General features: G+C 38.7%; 1 protein-coding gene across 1 annotated transcript in view; it reads right to left on the bottom strand.

The window, feature by feature from the left end:
* LOC136025078 (POU domain protein 2-like) overlaps positions 1-17,580 on the bottom strand; it is a 107,237-nt gene that overhangs the window by 23,647 nt on the left and 66,010 nt on the right. Inside the window, exon 6 of the mRNA XM_065700794.1 lies at positions 7,547-7,762. Coding sequence (XP_065556866.1) covers positions 7,547-7,762 — 216 coding nt within the window. The remainder of the gene's footprint in view (positions 1-7,546; positions 7,763-17,580) is intronic.

Raw genomic sequence — 17,580 nt, 5'->3', positions numbered from 1 at the left:
CATAATTAAACTCCCATTTCTATGATTCACTTTTATTTTATTGCCTGAGCTGTTTAATTCACTTTAATCTCCTGGGACCCAGAAAGCAAATCGATTTGCATGTCCAGTCTCATTGTCTTTCGAAATAAGAAAGCGTGTCTATTGCTATATTCATGAATCCCTGTTTTAGTTTCCTCGGATTGTGTGAAACGGAATCAATACTTACTTAGGGAAAAATTCCTACTAGGGAATGGAGAGAGGAAAAATGCTTGGCAACGGGGAGATTATGCTAAATTTATTCAAATTCAAAATTGAAAAATTTAGTTCTATTTAGAAAGGGGCGATAGAAAAAGAACCAATGAAAGAAAGGGGTGAGTGAGACTCGAAAGCTCAGGAAAAATATTTTTACGATGACCCACGATCCATAGACATTTGCTGGAAAAAAGACATTTTTTGGGTGTGTTGGGGGGGGGGGTATTTTGAGCATGGCTGCTCTAATGAGTTTGGACTTACATTCAAATAACAGGATTTTGAAACACCATTTTTCCAAAGACTGACAACAAAATGAGAAGGCGTAGGAGAACAAAGAAAAAACCACAACCAGTGACAAAACACATAAAAAAATGCAAACAATTGGGTCAAGATATAAAGTCAACTGTCCTCAGTGTACGAATAAAAATAGAAAAAAGCCAGCGAAAAGTCCAGAGGACAATACAAAAAGACAAACTTAAAAAAAAGTACTAAAATAAAAGAGAGACTTTCTCAAGACATGCAGAAAAGGTAACTGAAAAAAACTCACAAAAAAACGAATGATACATCCCCAAAGACTTGTCATAGCTTTAGGCTTTCAAAGGATGACAAACGGAGGAGGTAGGGGGCAAGTACTCCCTAGATTTTTTTACACTATTTTCATAGCTTTCGAAAACCTCCTTTTTTAGAGTATTTTCATTTCGAAATGCCGTTTTACTATTGTCATTGAAACTGTTGGAAAAATGATTTATTTGCCCTCCTCCCTTGGGTTTTGAAAGATACAACTCCCCCCTTTTTTCTAAACGGATGCCACTGCTCTGGGCTTGACATCCATTTGTTAGCGTTTTGTAAATCTGAAAATTGTCGTAGTTTTCTTACGGTTAAAATCTTTGCAATTTTTTTTTATTTGCCGTTTTTCTTCATTGGATACACCACCCAAGAAATCTTGTTTATATTTCTGCGAGAAAGCCAAGGAAAAGGGGTGTTTTTTAATCGAAGTCGCAAAATTGCAGGCCGTGATGTGTGTTGTACGTCTAAGTTTACACAAAATTTGGTCTTTGTAATTGTTAGAGAATTTAGACAATATCATTTTTAGTGTGGAATTTTCTTAGGATTTTACCTCTTTTAATAATTTCTGTTATCAATTAGTTTTCGAAAAAAACAAGAGCTAAGAGCTCATATGGCACTTGTGACGAGGCAAGAAGAGCTAAGAGCCAAGAGCTCATATGGTATGAGCTCTAACAAAATTCTAAGAATCAATAGATTGATTTAAAAGGAAAATCAGAGGCTTAATGCCGGCCGGGATTAAAATAAGAGCTCTGGGTCACGATGTCCTTCTAAATATCAAAACTCATTAAGATCCGATAACCCAATCGTAAGTTATAAACACCTCATTTTTTTCTAATTTTTCCTCTCCCTTTAGCCCCCCAGATGGTCAAATCTGGGAAAACGACTTTATCAAGTCAATTTGTGCAGCTCCCTGACACGCCTACCAATTTTCATCGTCCTAGCACGCCCACAAGCACCAAACTCACCAAATCACTGAACCCCTCCCCCCAACTCCCCCAAAGAGAGTGAATCCAGTATGGTTACCTCAATCACGTATCAAGAACATTTGCTTATTCTATCCACCAAGCTTCATCCCGATTCCTCCACTCCAAGCGTTTTCCAAGAATTCCCCCTCCAACTCGCCCCAGTGTCAACAGATCTGGTCGGGATTTGAAATAAGAGCTGTGAGACATGAATTCTTTCTAAATATCAAATTTCATTAAGATCCGGTCACCCGTTCTGAAGTTAAAAATACCTCAATTTTTCTAATTTTTTGAAATTAACACCCCCCAGCTCCTCCAAAGAGGAACGGATCCGTTCCAATTATGTCAATCACGTATTTGGAACTTGTGCTTATTCTTCCTATCAAGTTTCATCCCGATGTCTCCACTCTCAGCGTTTTCCAAGATTTCTGTTTCCCTACTCCAACCCCCTATGTCGCCGGATCCAATTCGAGTTGAAAATGGAGCATCTGAGACATAAGATCCTTCTATATATATATCAAGTTTCATTCAGATCCAATCACCTATTCGTAAGATAAAAATATCCCAATTTTCGGGTTTTCCAAAATTCCGGTTTCCCCCTCCAACTCCCCCCAATGTCACAGGATCTGGTAAAAATTAAAAATTAGAGCTTTAAAGCACAAGATCCTTCTAAATATCAAATTTCATTAAGATCTGGTCACCCGTTCGTAAGTTACAAATACCTCATTTTTCCGAATTACCCTCCCCCCCCCCATTTCCACAAAAGAGAGCAGATCCGGCCCGGTTATGTCAGTTACATATCTTAGATAGGTTTTTATTCTTCCCATCCAGTTTCGTCCTGATCTCTCCGCTTTAAGTATTGTTTAAGATTCCCAGTCCCCCCCAACTGCCCCCCCCAAATGACGATGGATCCGGTTGAGATTTCAAATAAGAGATCTGAGTTACGATGTCCTTCTAAATATGAAGTTTCACGAAGATCCGATCACTTCTTCGTAAGTTAAAAATACGTCATTTTTACGAATTTTTCAGAATTAACCCCCCCCCCCCCCAATAGAGCGGATCTGTTCCAATTATGTCAATCACGTATCTAAGACTTCTGCTTATTCTTCTCACCAAGTTTCATCCCGATCCCCCCAATCTAAGCGTTTTCCATGATTTTAGGTTCTCCCCCAAAAAAACTCCCCCCAATGTCACCAGATCCAGTCGGGATTTAAAATAAAAGCTTTGAGACACGATATCCTTCTGAATATCAAATTTCATTGAGATCAGATCACCCGTTCGTAAGTTAAAAATACCTCATTTTTTCTAATTTTTCAAAATTACCCCCCATCCAACTACCCCAAAGAGAGCGGATCCATTCCGGTTATGTCAATCATCTATCTAGGACTTGTGCATATTTTCCCCACCAAGTTTCATCCCGATCCCTCCACTCTAAGTGTTTTCCAAGATTTTAGGCTTCCTCCTCCCAGTTCCCCCCCCCCAATGTCACCAGATCCGGTCGAGATTTAAAATAAGAGCTCTGAGACAAGATATCCTTCCAAACATCAAATTTCATTAAGATCTGATCAACCGTTCGTAAGTTAAAAATACTTCATTTTTTCTATTTTTTCGAATTAACCGCCCCCCCCCCCAGATGGTCAAATCGGGAAAATACTTTTCTAATTTGATCTGGTCCCGTCCCTGATACGCCTGCCAAATTTCATCGTCCTAGCTTACCTGGAAGTGCCTAAAGTAGCAAAACCTTGACCGACAGACCGACAGACAGACAGACAGACGGACAGAATTTGCGATTGCTATAAGCCACTTGTTAATACCAAGTGCCATAAAAAATGCAGCAATCCCTCAAAACTAATACTTACTGTAACAGACATATGTGAAATTTTGAATGTTATAAAAACCACAAATAAATTTTAGTCAATTTGAATCTTTAAACTTCATTTAGGTGTACGTCAAAAACTAAAAAGCTGATTTAAAAAACTAAATTTTTATACCGTATTAATTCAGTATTACATTTGAAAAAGTGTACCTATGTAACAATTTTCTACTTTTTTTTTAATGAAGATAAAAAAGAAGATATTTTCCACAAACAAGGAGGCGTATTTTTTAAAATAAAATTCTAAAAAAAAATGCAGTGTTAATGTTTTCTTAAAAAAGTAGTCAATCTAAATTTTAAAATTCGCTCACTTCCGTTTCTAGCAGTATGGATAATTTGTAGGGCAGAAAAAAAAATAGGCCTTAAGTATTTACATAATTTTCCCCCTCAACTAATAAATGCCAATAACAAGAATTATAATGAAGAAATATAAATTATACATAATTGTCTCTTGGTTATAAATACAATTAGGCTGTTTTAAATATAACACACACTCAACAATGTACACATAAATATATTTCACATTTAAGAAATATAATAAGTATACAGAAAATATAATAATCTCAAGATTCTAGGGGGGTGGACCAAAAGCCCCCCTCTCCCTGCATACGTGGCGGTCACAACATTTGAGATCCAGTTTATTTCAGTGTCAATACCAAGAACTATTTAAAAGGTATAAATTATTAAATTTTTGTTTAAAATACAATTAGCCTCTTTTAGATGTAACACATGAACATAGTACATAGTCAGGAGCCTACACATAAATACATAAATAAAATATACAGATAATATAGAAAATGTAAGTCTCCAGATTTGAAGGGGTGGATCAAACCCCCTACCCTTACTCATAAATTCCAAGGAAGATCTCATTTTAGGCCCATTATGTGCTAAGCTAAACAGAGTCAATACCGAGAATTGTTCTTTGAGCCTTGCTGGCGGCAGATAATGCCAATTAGTAAAGAAATCGCATTTATTCCAATCCGCGCTCCAAATATTTCCTTCCAAATAGACATTTTTTGAAAGAAAGTAGTTTCGTTTCTGAAACACACGTAGTCAAGACTATAATAATCAGACTCATTCTAAAGATTAGCTTAGAAAGTTTCGGAATTGCTCCAAGTTTCTGGAATAGTCTAGATTGGTCGCTGGGCTAAGAAGGGATAAGAGGACAGAGGGAAAAAATAATTCTGAAAATTAGCAAAAAAGAACGAAGGAGGAGATTAAGGAAATGATCTATAAATAAAGATTTATTTTCAAATGGAAAATGTATTGAGAAGGATATTTTAATAGGTTTTATATAAGACTGTTTGAGAAACGTTAGGGAATAAGGCGATTGTAATACGATTAAGGCTGGTGAAAAAAGAGATAATAACCAAGGGAAAAATAGAGTTTATTGTCCTGTATTTTCCGTGCAAAAAAAGAATGTATTAACTTCATTGGTTTATTTTTGTGACGTATTTTCAAAAATCAATCGCATTATTGCTTATTTCTGGAGAGAAAATATCGCTCGTTTTTAAAATCTGATTAACTAATGCTGAGTAAAAAATCCAGAGAGACAGGAAAATAAAATTTCTGTAGAGACAAATAACCCCGCTTTTTTAAAACCTTATTGATATTTTGTGAGAAATTTTCGTGAGAAAATTCTTTGTGAGAAAATGTGAGAAGCCAGTTCTTAACCTACCTATTTTTGGCACTTTAACTCCTTTTTCTAACCGGAGTAAAAGTAATTGGAGGTTTGTAAAAAGAAACGTGTAGGCAAGATTAGCAATTTGCTTTGTCCGACGAATACGCTCTCTGGAATAGTATATTCCAAGAAGATTGTCTTTAAACTTGATAATTTTTTTTTCTTTGGTTTCAACCATTTCGTACATTATAAGAGATGATTTTCAAGACTATTGGTCCGTGCCTTAACCAGGATTTTCGGTTCATGGAAGAAGATTATAAATCCAGACACCTGGAGATATTGCATTACTGTTTGGACCCAAAAATCGGCCTTATCAAAGACCCCAAATACCCTTGGGCATGGCCTTAAGTAAAAGTAACAAGCCCTTCTTTTTGAAGTTAGGGCCTTAACAGACTGTCGACTTAACTCACAAAACGTGTTTAAAACAAGCAGTAAATCTTAGTATGAACTTTTGATTTTTTCTAATCAAGCCTTGCAATAACCAGGAAAATTCTCGCTAAGGCACTGAACACTAGTCCTAGAAAGAATGGTGTAGCAAAATCAAAAGCAAATGATAATATAGCATGACAATCAATCGATATTCAAAGAGATGGTCTCGAAGAAATAGAATCCTGCATCCAGGTGACGACGGAAAAAAATAAATAAGTGCCGTATTACTACTACTAATAACAACTCACCGCAGCACCAAGCCGCCTGAGGCTAACACAGCTACACACACTCCTCCCCCATCCCAATCCATTCAAAGCCTCCCTCTTTACACCCTCCCAGAAAGTTCCCATTTCCTTTAAATCTTTCTTTATGACATTCCCCCACCCCAGACGAGGACGACCTGCTTTCCGTTTAGCCCTAGACGGTTGACAGAAAAGGACAATCTTCGGCAATCTGCCATCCTTCATCCACAGAACGCGCCCTACCATCTCAACCCTTTTTTCGTTATAGCCCTAAAAAGCAGGCCACGTTTTTCGTACAGTCTACGGTCGAACGTTGAAATACGGTTGAAATACGGTCAGTCAACCGGGTACCCATAACAATCCGTAGGCAATTTCTCTGGAAAACATCGAGTCAATCTGCATCCGCTTTTCGGAGTGCCCATGCTTCAGAGCTGCCATCACTGTACCTACCAATATTCTAATCTTGTTTTGCAGACTTATCTTCCTATTCTTCCAAACTTTCTTTTGACGGTGAAAAATCATCCTGAACCTTGGCTATTCTACTTTTAACATGCTCACTGCTCCCCCCGTCTTTACTAATAATAATACCAAAGTAAGTGAAGCTGTCCACCTGATCAATCTTTCCGTTACCCAACGTCACCTTTTCATCTTCACTTATTCCAAGCCTTAGTGACTTAGTCTTCTTAACATTAATTTTCAAACCTATTCTAGCTCCCTGAACTCGCAAAACCTCTAAAAGTTCATTTTTTTGCTCACACTTTCATCCAGGATGCTTAAATTATCAGCATAATCAAAGTCCAGGAGAGTTTTTTTTTTCTCCCCATTTCATTCCGTGGTCGCCCATTGCCTTTCCTCTGCTCCTTAAGACAAAGCCCATCAAAATGACCCATGTAAAAGGGGATAGAACAAAACCCAGCTTAACTCCTGACTTAATACAAAACCTGCTGTCAACCTCATTTCTTAACCATTCCTTAACCATTCCTTAACCACAGCAATATTATTCTCGTACATAGCACTAATCAGTTTAATGTATTATTCTGGTATACCATACAAGGATAAGACCTTTGCTAAAGCTCTTCTATCAAGAATATCCCCCTCCCTTCAGCAAATGGAAAAACAGTGGCTTAGAAATTAACAATTTCGTATTTTGAATCGTCCCCTTCCTTGTGAGAACACTCTAGAAATTACGTTACAAATGTCCACTTACATGTTTTTACGTTTATGTGTTGTCAATAAATAACAGAAAAAAACACAGAAAATTAGAATAATATAAATTCCAATATGAGCTATACCCTGTTTGGAATAGCCCCTCTTCATGAGGATCGTCTGATCCCCCTCCCCCTCCTTACAGACCGGACCAGTAGAAGCCAGTCCATAAATACATAAGAATTTACAGTTTGAAGAGATAATTCTTGGAGGGTCGAAGTCCCCTTATTCGGGATCGATGAGTTTAGCTTGATGTCAGTTCAACATCTCAATCTGATCAGTGAAACATCTAATCAATCAGGTTCTACGAAGAAAAGGTAATAAAAAAAAGATAAAGCAAAAAAAGTGCATTTACCTGCAAATCAGGATGAGAAATACCAGCAAGAGGATTTGTCAGAAGTGCACTATTGCTAAACGTCATTAGTTGGTTAGCTTGCATTGCAGCTAACGTTGCTTGTAGATTAGCAGCGGCAGACAGAGCAGGTACAAGATTGGTCGACGCAGAAGTTACGGGAATGCCGACTGGCGTTTGAGCTGGAGGAACAACGTCATTCCGAGAGGTACTTCTAACCTGTAATGTACTATAGGTCAGAGTCTATCTTAATTCTCTTAAAACCGGTGGTATCAATTTTGCGGAGACTTAGGGGGGGGGGCGAAATTTATTTTTCAAACTCTATTGAAGGGAGCAAATTTATTGGTTCTTTCCAGATTTTTCAATGAGATGTCAACAAAAAAAGACGTTTTCAATGAAAATACCCCCCAAAATACTCAAAATTCTAAAGGGAGGGAGTCGAAATTTAAAGATACTTGTCAAGACTAACAAAATACACCACTAACGAACGTGAAAGACAGACCTATGGGTATATATTTTTGGTTTTTATGCGGTCGACGATCCGTTCACTCAATTTGAATCCTGATGTAGTCTAAAAAGTTTATATCCCCAGGGTTTAGATTATCAACTTTAAGACAATACTGGTTTTGTTAGAAGAAAAATAACTTTTGCTGCCTCCACAACTACCTCTTAGCCCCCCCTCAATGCTTGGATATGGTCTAAGGCTGCATAAAAAAGTCTTTTTTTCCAAAATTGGCATTTTGAAGTGACCACCCTAGCCAAGGGAATCTAATTCTTAGGACTTCTAACCTTCAGGGTGTTTCAAAGAGAACTGCCTAGATCCTATTTATAATCCTATTATGTAGTTGTTGAGCGATACATAAGGTAAGCATTTGAGATGATGAATGTCTCAGTTCGATGCCTTTAACTCAAAGAGTACCAAATCTGATTTTATATACTAGACTTAAGTGAACCTACTTTCTTCAGCTCCGCACTGTAATTTTAAGCTTCTTTTTAAATAACAAATATATGCATTTATAATGAAGTACTACAAAAATAATTATTCTTCCTTCATTAAACTCAGAAAATTTCTGTTTATTGGATTGTTAGAGTCGCTTTCAGTTTAACCGAGTATTTGCCCCACAACCCACCCCTTGTACCTAGACATAGACCTTGGCTATATACAGAAGTTGGCTGATTTTATAGATTTGCTATATTGATTGGTTTTATTGATCCTTTTTATTCCTCATTAACAGTCATTTCATAATCCCAAATAATATCAGTTTGGAACTGGAAGCGACTTTGAAAATCCAATAAGTGAAAAGGTACTTATGTGTTATGGCAACCACACCAAAGAAGTAGTAGTAGTAAGTAGAAGTAGTAAGTTAGGTTAATCCTAATGAAATATACCAAAATATGACAGAAATATAGTACTTTAAAATATGAAAACCACAACAGAGAATTATGGAAAGCAGGTCGCCCAGAACCCATTATATTAAATACCTAACCTAAGCAACTCTATATATTAAATATTTATTTAAAATATACTTGTGTAGTAGTTTGTCTCACTGAGACTAAGCTAATTATCTCCGAATGCAGACAGAGAAAAACCTGTTTTGCTCAGATCAAGAACTTAAGGGCGGTCGCTATAACACTTAAGTAACAGTAAAAATTCTCTGAATTTAATAAAATAAGCGTTTTGTTATTGAATAAGTTAAAAGAAGTTCGAGAAGTTTCGTGCAGGCTAGAGAAGTAGGTGGACATTAAACAGTTTACACTCAAGAAACTACTGACAATTCGTCGCCGTACCGATACTTGCGTGTTATAGCGACCACGCTTTTTTCTTGATCTACAATGAAGCTGGTTTTCTGAGTCCACTCGGAGATAATAAGCTTAACTTGTGCGAGATAAACTACTATACAAATATATTTTGATTAAATATCTAGTAGTACTATATAGAAGTGGTTAGGTTAGGTATTTAATGTAATACGTTCTAAGCGGCCTGCTTAATATAGTTCTCTTTTGTATTTTCCATAATATTATATTTTCCTCATATTTTGGTATAACAAACAGTTCGTGGTAACGAACTGTAAGCAGGGAGCGACCCGGCTCAATAGTAACCGAAACTATAAAAAACGGAATGTTCATACCAATAGATACATCAAAAGAATTGCATTTTTATGCTGATTTTAAATATATAATTTCACGAATTTAAGTCTTACCCATCAAAAGTTACGAGTCTCAGAACATTTGCCTTATTTTCGAAAAAAGAGGGAAACACACCTAAAAATCATAGAACTTGGCGAAAATAACACCATCAGATCCAGCGTATCAGAGAACCCTACTTTAGACGTTTCATGCTCTTGTCTGCAAAAATGTGGAACGTTGCATTTTTTTCTTTACCAGAAATTAGATCATGGATGCGTGTTTATTTGTTTTTTGTTTGTTTATTTCCCCAGAGGTGATCGCATTGGACCCAGTGGTATAATAATAATAATAATAATAATTTATTACAAACCCGCTTATAAAAAAGAAGCATGAAAAAGCGGAGCAAAACAAAAGAAAAGAGAAAATAAAGACGAAAACAAATCAACCGAACATAATAATCTACTAAATACAAACAAATCACACTTCAACTATCAAGCAAGAAAGTCGCTGGGAAATCAAATAATAGTGCCCTGTGTTTCACGAGAGCTTGTTTTTCAAAATTCGGCATGAACTCAACAGGATCAGGTATATGATACTTTTCTAGCAGACCAGTGTTACGGAGGTAAAGTGGCAGACCAAGCAGAAACTTTAAATATTTGCAAAAGCCTGAACGGATTCGCAACATATCCGAATTCGATAGCCAATGCCAAACGGGTGAGATGTAGTGAGCAAAGGGAAGAGCGACGGCACGATACAACCTAGCAAGGATATGCTTATTAAATTTAAACTTCAGAGCTGCAAGTTTAGCATACCCAGACCGAAAACCCGACAGAACCTGGTCAACAAAAAGAGCACGCGAGCTTCTGAGGTCGCTTCCATATGTGATACCTAGGTACTTCAACTTGCGGCTTGGAAGTACTACTTGCCCTGCAACGGTAACACAGGTAGCCTCGCGACGGGCAACTTCAGACGGCGCACGCGGGGGTTCAAATACAAGAAATTCTGTTTTAGCAGGGTTAATAACCAGACCAATATTAGTATAACCTCGACTTAGGAGATCGATATTAGCTTGAAGGTTACAAAGCGATGTGCTCACCAGTAGTATGTCGTCGGCGTAGCACAGTAGGCTCACATCCATACATTCAGTGTTAAAACCACCGTTAATCTTTTTTGTTACCGACGAGGTTAGTGAATTGAAGAGTACAGGGCTTAAAACCGACCCTTGACGCAGTCCCCGGTGAAGCTTAATCGGTTTCGACAGGAGTTCACTACTCAACTTAACACGGATAAGGCTACTCGAATACCAGTGCCATAGGACGGCCGCTACATGTGGGTTCACACCTTGGTGCAGCAGGTTCAAAATTAACTTTGAATGAATTACCGAATCGAACGCCGCGGACACATCTACTGCACAAATTAAAAGAGTCCGTGATTGATTCTGAGCTTTCGATACTATACGCGTAAGAAGGCGATGTGCAAATGCACAACCGAGGTGGCGACGGAACCCGAATTGTCGATTGTCAATTTTACACTTTCGTAACAGCTCAGGTAACAGAAGTCTCTCTAACACTTTGCTTAATGTACTAGAAACTGTTATAGGCCTATAGCTAGAGCAGAGGTTACGATTTTTTCCCTTCTTCAAGACGTTAGACACAATACCTAGGGCAAACGACTTAGGGACTGCACCAGAATCAAGGCACATTTGATATAGCAGCGTCAAGTGCTCAATGAGCAGAGGTGAGCCACAGCGGAGGTGTTCAGTCACAATTCCGTCGTGCCCGGGAGCCTTGCCCTTTCTCAGCTGCTTAATAACCTGGAGCACTTCGCCTATTGAGACGGTAAAATAGTTCCGTTGGCTCAAGAGGGACGCAAAAGCTCGTGAGAGCTCACTATCACTTTCGGTTGTTAGTTGGGCATGTTTGATCCCAAAAACTTCACTATAGTGTTTTACCCACTGCTCCTCAGGTATGTTACTAGCAGGGTTTGTCACTGGTTTAGACTGTCTAAAAGACTTCCACATAGATACAGGATTATTTGCTGCTTCTTGGGAAGCAAGTTCGGCTTCGGCAGCTTTAAGATCACTTACAGACTTATTATAAGTTTTTTTCGTGTTGCGGAACTGCTCAAACACTACACCTGACCTAGGCCTCTCGCAATCGCGCCATAATCTCAGCCAAAACTTAGCACGAGCTTTGGCTTGCCTTACTTTAGGAGAGCGACTCCAGCCAGGCTTGCTGATTCCAGGTTTAAAACGGCGAGTGGGTACAGAAGCCTGCTCAGCCGTTTTCATTGCATGTATAATCTCAGTACAATAAATGTCTAGTGCTACCAAATCACTCGAGCCATGCATCAAGAGCTGAAAGGGAACTTTTATCTTTCCGAGAATCTCATCACATGTCTGTTTATACTGGTCGGCGTTTATTTTATTCCACTCAGTCTTGGTAGCATAAATTTGGGGCTTATTCGGCCTACACGGGAAGAAGTTAGCCTTAAAGCACAAGCCAAGGTGATCACTTACTGTGTGCTCAGAGTCCACGGTGACTGGAGCACCTAGAGAGAAGTTACATAGCACATGGTCAATGTTTGTCGTTGAACCGGAATTATGGATGTACGTATATGCGTCAGTCTTTTCACAGAGATCATACCCAGCTGGGATTACTGAGAAGAAGATTTCGGAGAGCTTATTTGATGGGTTCGTTAAGTCGCACTGAAAGTCACCGCAGACTAGCACTCTTCGATTGCCCAGCCTAATAAGTAAGCGCGAGAGGCGGCCACAAGCTTCCGAGAACCGTTTTTCGGAAGAGAGGGTGTTTAGGTTTGTTGGTAGATAAACCGTGATCAGAACAAAACCCCCGGGGCCAGGAAAATCTACAGCGAGGAAGAACTCACACGATTCCAGCTTTTGACATTCAAGCGAACTGTCCGTTATGATAGCAGTGCCCCCACTAGGTCGACCGCGGACTGAGGACCTTTTTGCTTCATGCATGAACACAGTTTTTTGATTCAACTGTTCGAAAAGACCAAAATTTTCGGAGGTGAGTAAATGTTCTTGTAAGCACACAACATTAAATTGACGGCATAGTTCTTTAACGTAGTCTAGTTTGACTGAATTGTGCCCATAGATATTTCGGCAAATGATGGAGAGAGAAGTCATTTCGTTGTAGTAGGCTTTTTCATAGCATTTCTAACTAGTGGGCATCTCATGCTGTATGAGGGGTGGGTGTTGTGGCCTTCTGGGCATAGAGCACATTTAACTGTGGTGGACGTGCATGGGGACGTCCGTGATGCGACGTGGGCACCGGCGCACTTAGAGCACTTCGGAGCGTTGCTGCAGGCACTAGAGAGGTGCTCGAAAGATTGACAGTTAAAACATCTCTTGGGGAGCTCTTTATAGGCCTCAACCCGGAAGTGGGTGTAGTCTACAAATATTCCGCGTTTAATAGTCTGATCTCGCGCGAACGAGTCTTTAAATACAAGTTTCACTGTGCCAGAGGTGCCGAACCGGTGGACTTCCGTAACTTCGGAGTTCGCAGCAATAATTTCTTCCTCTGTGGTTGCCGGAGGAACGAATCTTGCCACCGCTAAAAACTTTGGTTTCCGGTAAGAAACCTTGACATCACGGACATTTTCTTTCAACATGTCTGCGAGGATTTGAGCTGAATCCGCCGTATCGAGAAAGGCAACTAACCCACCTTTTCGTTGAGTGATCTGGCGAATATGTCCTTTTCCACCGTTCTTTTCGATAAATTCCTTCTGTTTGGCACATGATTCAAGGCTTTCCGCCGGCACATTCGCTATCACTACAGGATTCTCAAGTCTTTCTGGTTTCGGTAGCGGGGGCCAGACAGTAGGGCCTGACGGAAGGTAGATCTTACACTGATCGATTAGTCCCTCTATTTTCTCTGTGCACTCGTTAACTCTAATTGAAAGAGAAGTCAGCACATCTTGCGGTATTCTAGGCACTTCGCCAATTTTCCAGATAGTAAATCTATAGGTGAAATTGGCTGAGTTTTCTGCATTCTTGATAGCATCGTATAAATCACCCATGAAAACATCACTCTGCAAACCAGCTCGGCGGTCCTTCATTACATATTCATCTCCAAGTTGCCGCAAAATATCGTTCAGTTTGCAATGCGCAGCGTACAGAATGTCTTTTCCGTAAAATTTACTTCCCGTAGCAACCACCGCGTCACGGGAAATATCGGCATATCGCAAACTTGTCTGAGCGAAATTCAGGACAGGCGCGTATATATATTCGTAAATAGTCTCTTGTGTCATACCAACGAACTTCACTGCTCGAGAGCTGAAAGTAGTCCAGAATCTTGAACGTTTTATTTTCTTTCGCACACAATACACCTTCACGCGTCGAGCGCTGAATGAACGCCTACTGAAATCACCCAGGAACAAGGGAAGCGTAAGTACCCCCTCACCTTTTCCCCGCAATTTTCGGGTAACTGAATACCAGCGGGTACAGTACGGCGCTTGCGGGGGGTTCCTTCCCCTCTTCTGCTTGCTCCCAGTAGAAATCAGCACCTTAATGATATGGGAGAAATTGTCTTTATAGATGGCGCCCCAATCAACTTAAGAAAAAAGATGGCGCTGGTGAGGATATCCGAAAAGAAAGACCTATTCTAGGGATTGGAGAATATCACTCAATTTAACTTAACTGTAAAATTGTCTATTAAAGGGTACAAATCAATATGAAAACAACCTCAAAGTAGTGCAATAACTTTATCCCATTAACAGCAAACAAGCAAACTCAGGCACATAGACATAATGAGAGCTCATTCAAACGGAAATAAAAAGTTTTAGCGCCATTTTTAAGTGACCGGAAAAAAACTGGAGGGCAACTAGGCCCCCTCTCACACCATTTTTTCCCCAAAGTTACCGGATCAAAATTTTGATCTTATTCAGCATAGTTGAAAAATCTAATAACTATGTCTTTGAGGATGACTTAATCTCCCACAGTCCCCCACGGGGATTTTTCGTGCGTGTGTGTGGGGGGGGGGGAGGGGAGGGAGTATGTCGAGGGATGGGGTCGGGGGAAGATCTATCCATGGAGAAATGTTTCTTTGGGAAAGACAATTTTCCATTATTGGGGTGCCGTATTTCCCAGCATTATTTAAAAAAGATCAGAAATTAAATAAAAAACAAATTTTTTCAACTGAAAGTAAGGAGCAACATTAAAACTTAAAACAAACATAGATTATTACGTACATGAGGGGGTTTGCCCCCTCGTCAATACCTTGCTCTTTAAGCTAAAGTTTTTTTTAGTATTTTCAAATTTATTCTAATTAAACGGCCTTTGTGATACAGGGGTCATTCTTAAAGAATTGGAACAAAATTCGGACTTCAGCGTAAAGAGCGAGGTATTGACGAGCGGGCGAACCCCCTCTTATACGTAATAATAAATAGAATCAAACAGTTCGTGGTAACGAACTGTAAGTCAGGATTGATCCGGCTCAATAGTAGCCGAAACTCGAATTTTGATGCCAATAGATACATCAAAATAGTCGATTTGTTATCTGACTTCAAATATAGAACTTTAATCGAGTTTAGTTTTACAAATCAAAAGTTACAAGCCTGAGAATATATGGCTTAGATAAAAAAAATGGGGAAACACCCCTTAAAAGCCATAAAATCTTAATCAAAATCACACCATCAGATCCAGCGTATCAGATAACCTAACTGCAGAGGTTTCAAGCTTCTATCTGCAAAAATGTGGAATTTTGTATTTTTTGCTAGAAGAAAGATCACGAATGCATGTTTATTTCTTGTTTTTTTTTTGTGTGTGTGTTTTTCCAGGGGTGATCGTGTCGACCCAGTGGTCCTAAAATATTGCGAGATGTCTAGGTCGCAAGATGTCAAAAGTTACGAGCCTGAGAATATTTGGAATATTTTCAAAAAAGCGGGAAACACCCTCTAAAAGTCATGGACTCATAATGAAAATCACAGCCTCAGATTCAGTGAATTAGAGAACCCAACTGTAGAGGTTTCAAGCTTGTATCTGCAAAAATGTGGAATTTTGTATTTTTTTGCCAGAAGAAAGATCACGGATGCGTGTCTATTTTTTGTTTATTTGTTGTTTTTTTCCCCAGGGGTGATCGTATCGACCCAATGGTCCTAGAATATCGCGAGATGACTTATTCAAACAAAAATTAAAATTTCTAGTGCCCTTTTTCAGTGACCAAAAAACTGAAGGGCAACTAGGCCCCTCCCACGCTCATTTTTTCCCAAATTCACCCGATCAAAATTTTGAGATAGCCATTTTGTTAAGCATAGTCGAAAAACCTATTAACTATGTCTTTGAGGATGACTTATTCCCCCACGGTCCCCGGGAGAAGGGCTGCAAGTTGTGAACTCCGACCATAGTTCACATATACTATTGGTTATTAGGAAGTATACAGACGTTTTCAGGGGGATGTTTCTGGTGGGGGGATTGGAGGGAGAAGTTTTTTATTGTTTTAAAAAGTAAAGTTATGAGAAAGAGTCAAATTTTAGCGTAAAGAGTGAGGCGTTGAGGAGGGGACAGCCCCTTTCATATACGGAATAAATTCTGTTCGTCTTGAGTTTTAATGTTGCTCCTTTCTTTCAGTTAAATTTTTTTTATTTAATTTCATTACGGTTAATCTAACTTAAATTTTTTGGTGTAGTCGCTATAACACTTAAATGCCGCCACACCAAACCACCAGAAGTCAACACTGCTGTTCTCATCCATCCAAAACTGCTCAAATCCTCACAATTACACTCCCTCCCATAGAGCTCCAATATCTTTAGTCCTATTTTATGACCTCATCCCTCCCCATTCAAAAAGGTCCTGCTTTCGTTCGTGATCTGCTGAAAAGTACAATTTTGGCAACCTTCTTTCCTTCATCCGTTAAATATGACCTTACCATCTTAACCTTTCTTTCATCACAGTCCTAGGAAGAGAGGTCAAAGTATATTTTTGTGAAGGATGACTGTTATGTAGAAATGGTCCGGAAAAGTTGCTTATGAGTGGGAAATAAGAAAAAATGATTAAAAGAGAGGTTGAGCTGAAAAGTTAAGATACAATACAGCGAAATTAAAGAATAAAATTTCAAGGAAAAATAAATACTGTCCAAAAACGACTATTAAGTTTGATTTAGGTTACTTATAGGGCAGAAATCAGATAGAAAAAAAATATACTATTCAATTCCACATCCATTGGACTTCCTAAATATAACAACCACTACTGCTAAAATTGTACAACAACCCCCTTGACTTTAATGGGGCTAGATATACCCCTAGGAGTACTTATGTGTATACCGATTACATTCAAGAAGTGAAGTTAGGTTAATCATAATGAAATATACCAAAACATGATGAATATATAAGACTTTAGTAACAAAATTATGGAAACTACAACGGAGAATTATGGAGATCAGCCCGCCCAGAACGCATTATGTTAAATACCTAACCTACCAATTCTATATATTAAATACTTAATAAAAATTTATCTGTATAGTAGTTTGTCTCACTCAGGCTAAGCTGATTATATCCGAGGGCAAACAGAGAAACTAATTTTAAACAGATCAAGAACAGCAGTGTGGTAGGTATAATACGTAAGTACCTCCCTAGGCTTCATACAAAAGTTACTGAATTGGCTTCTATTTTTTTTCTTCTTCTTCAAATTTACCAGCTGGAATTATGAATTAATTGTTGGTGGGAATTAAGCACATGAAATGACCCACACAATCGACCAATTTTAGAACAACAAATTCAAACATCAAACAGTTCGTGGTAACGAACTGTAGTAAGGAGCGAACCGGCTCAATAGTAACCAAAACTCTAAAAAATGGAATTTTTATACCAATAGTTTTATACCAAATTTGCCTCATTTTAGAAAATAAGGGGAAACTACCCCTAAAAGTCATACGATCTTAACAAAA

The sequence above is a fragment of the Artemia franciscana genome, chromosome 1 (assembly GCF_032884065.1).
Source record: "Artemia franciscana chromosome 1, ASM3288406v1, whole genome shotgun sequence".
NCBI lineage: Eukaryota > Metazoa > Arthropoda > Branchiopoda > Anostraca > Artemiidae > Artemia > Artemia franciscana.
The sequence above is the reverse complement of the archived record's forward strand: the minus strand, read 5'-3'. Positions and strand labels throughout refer to the sequence as shown.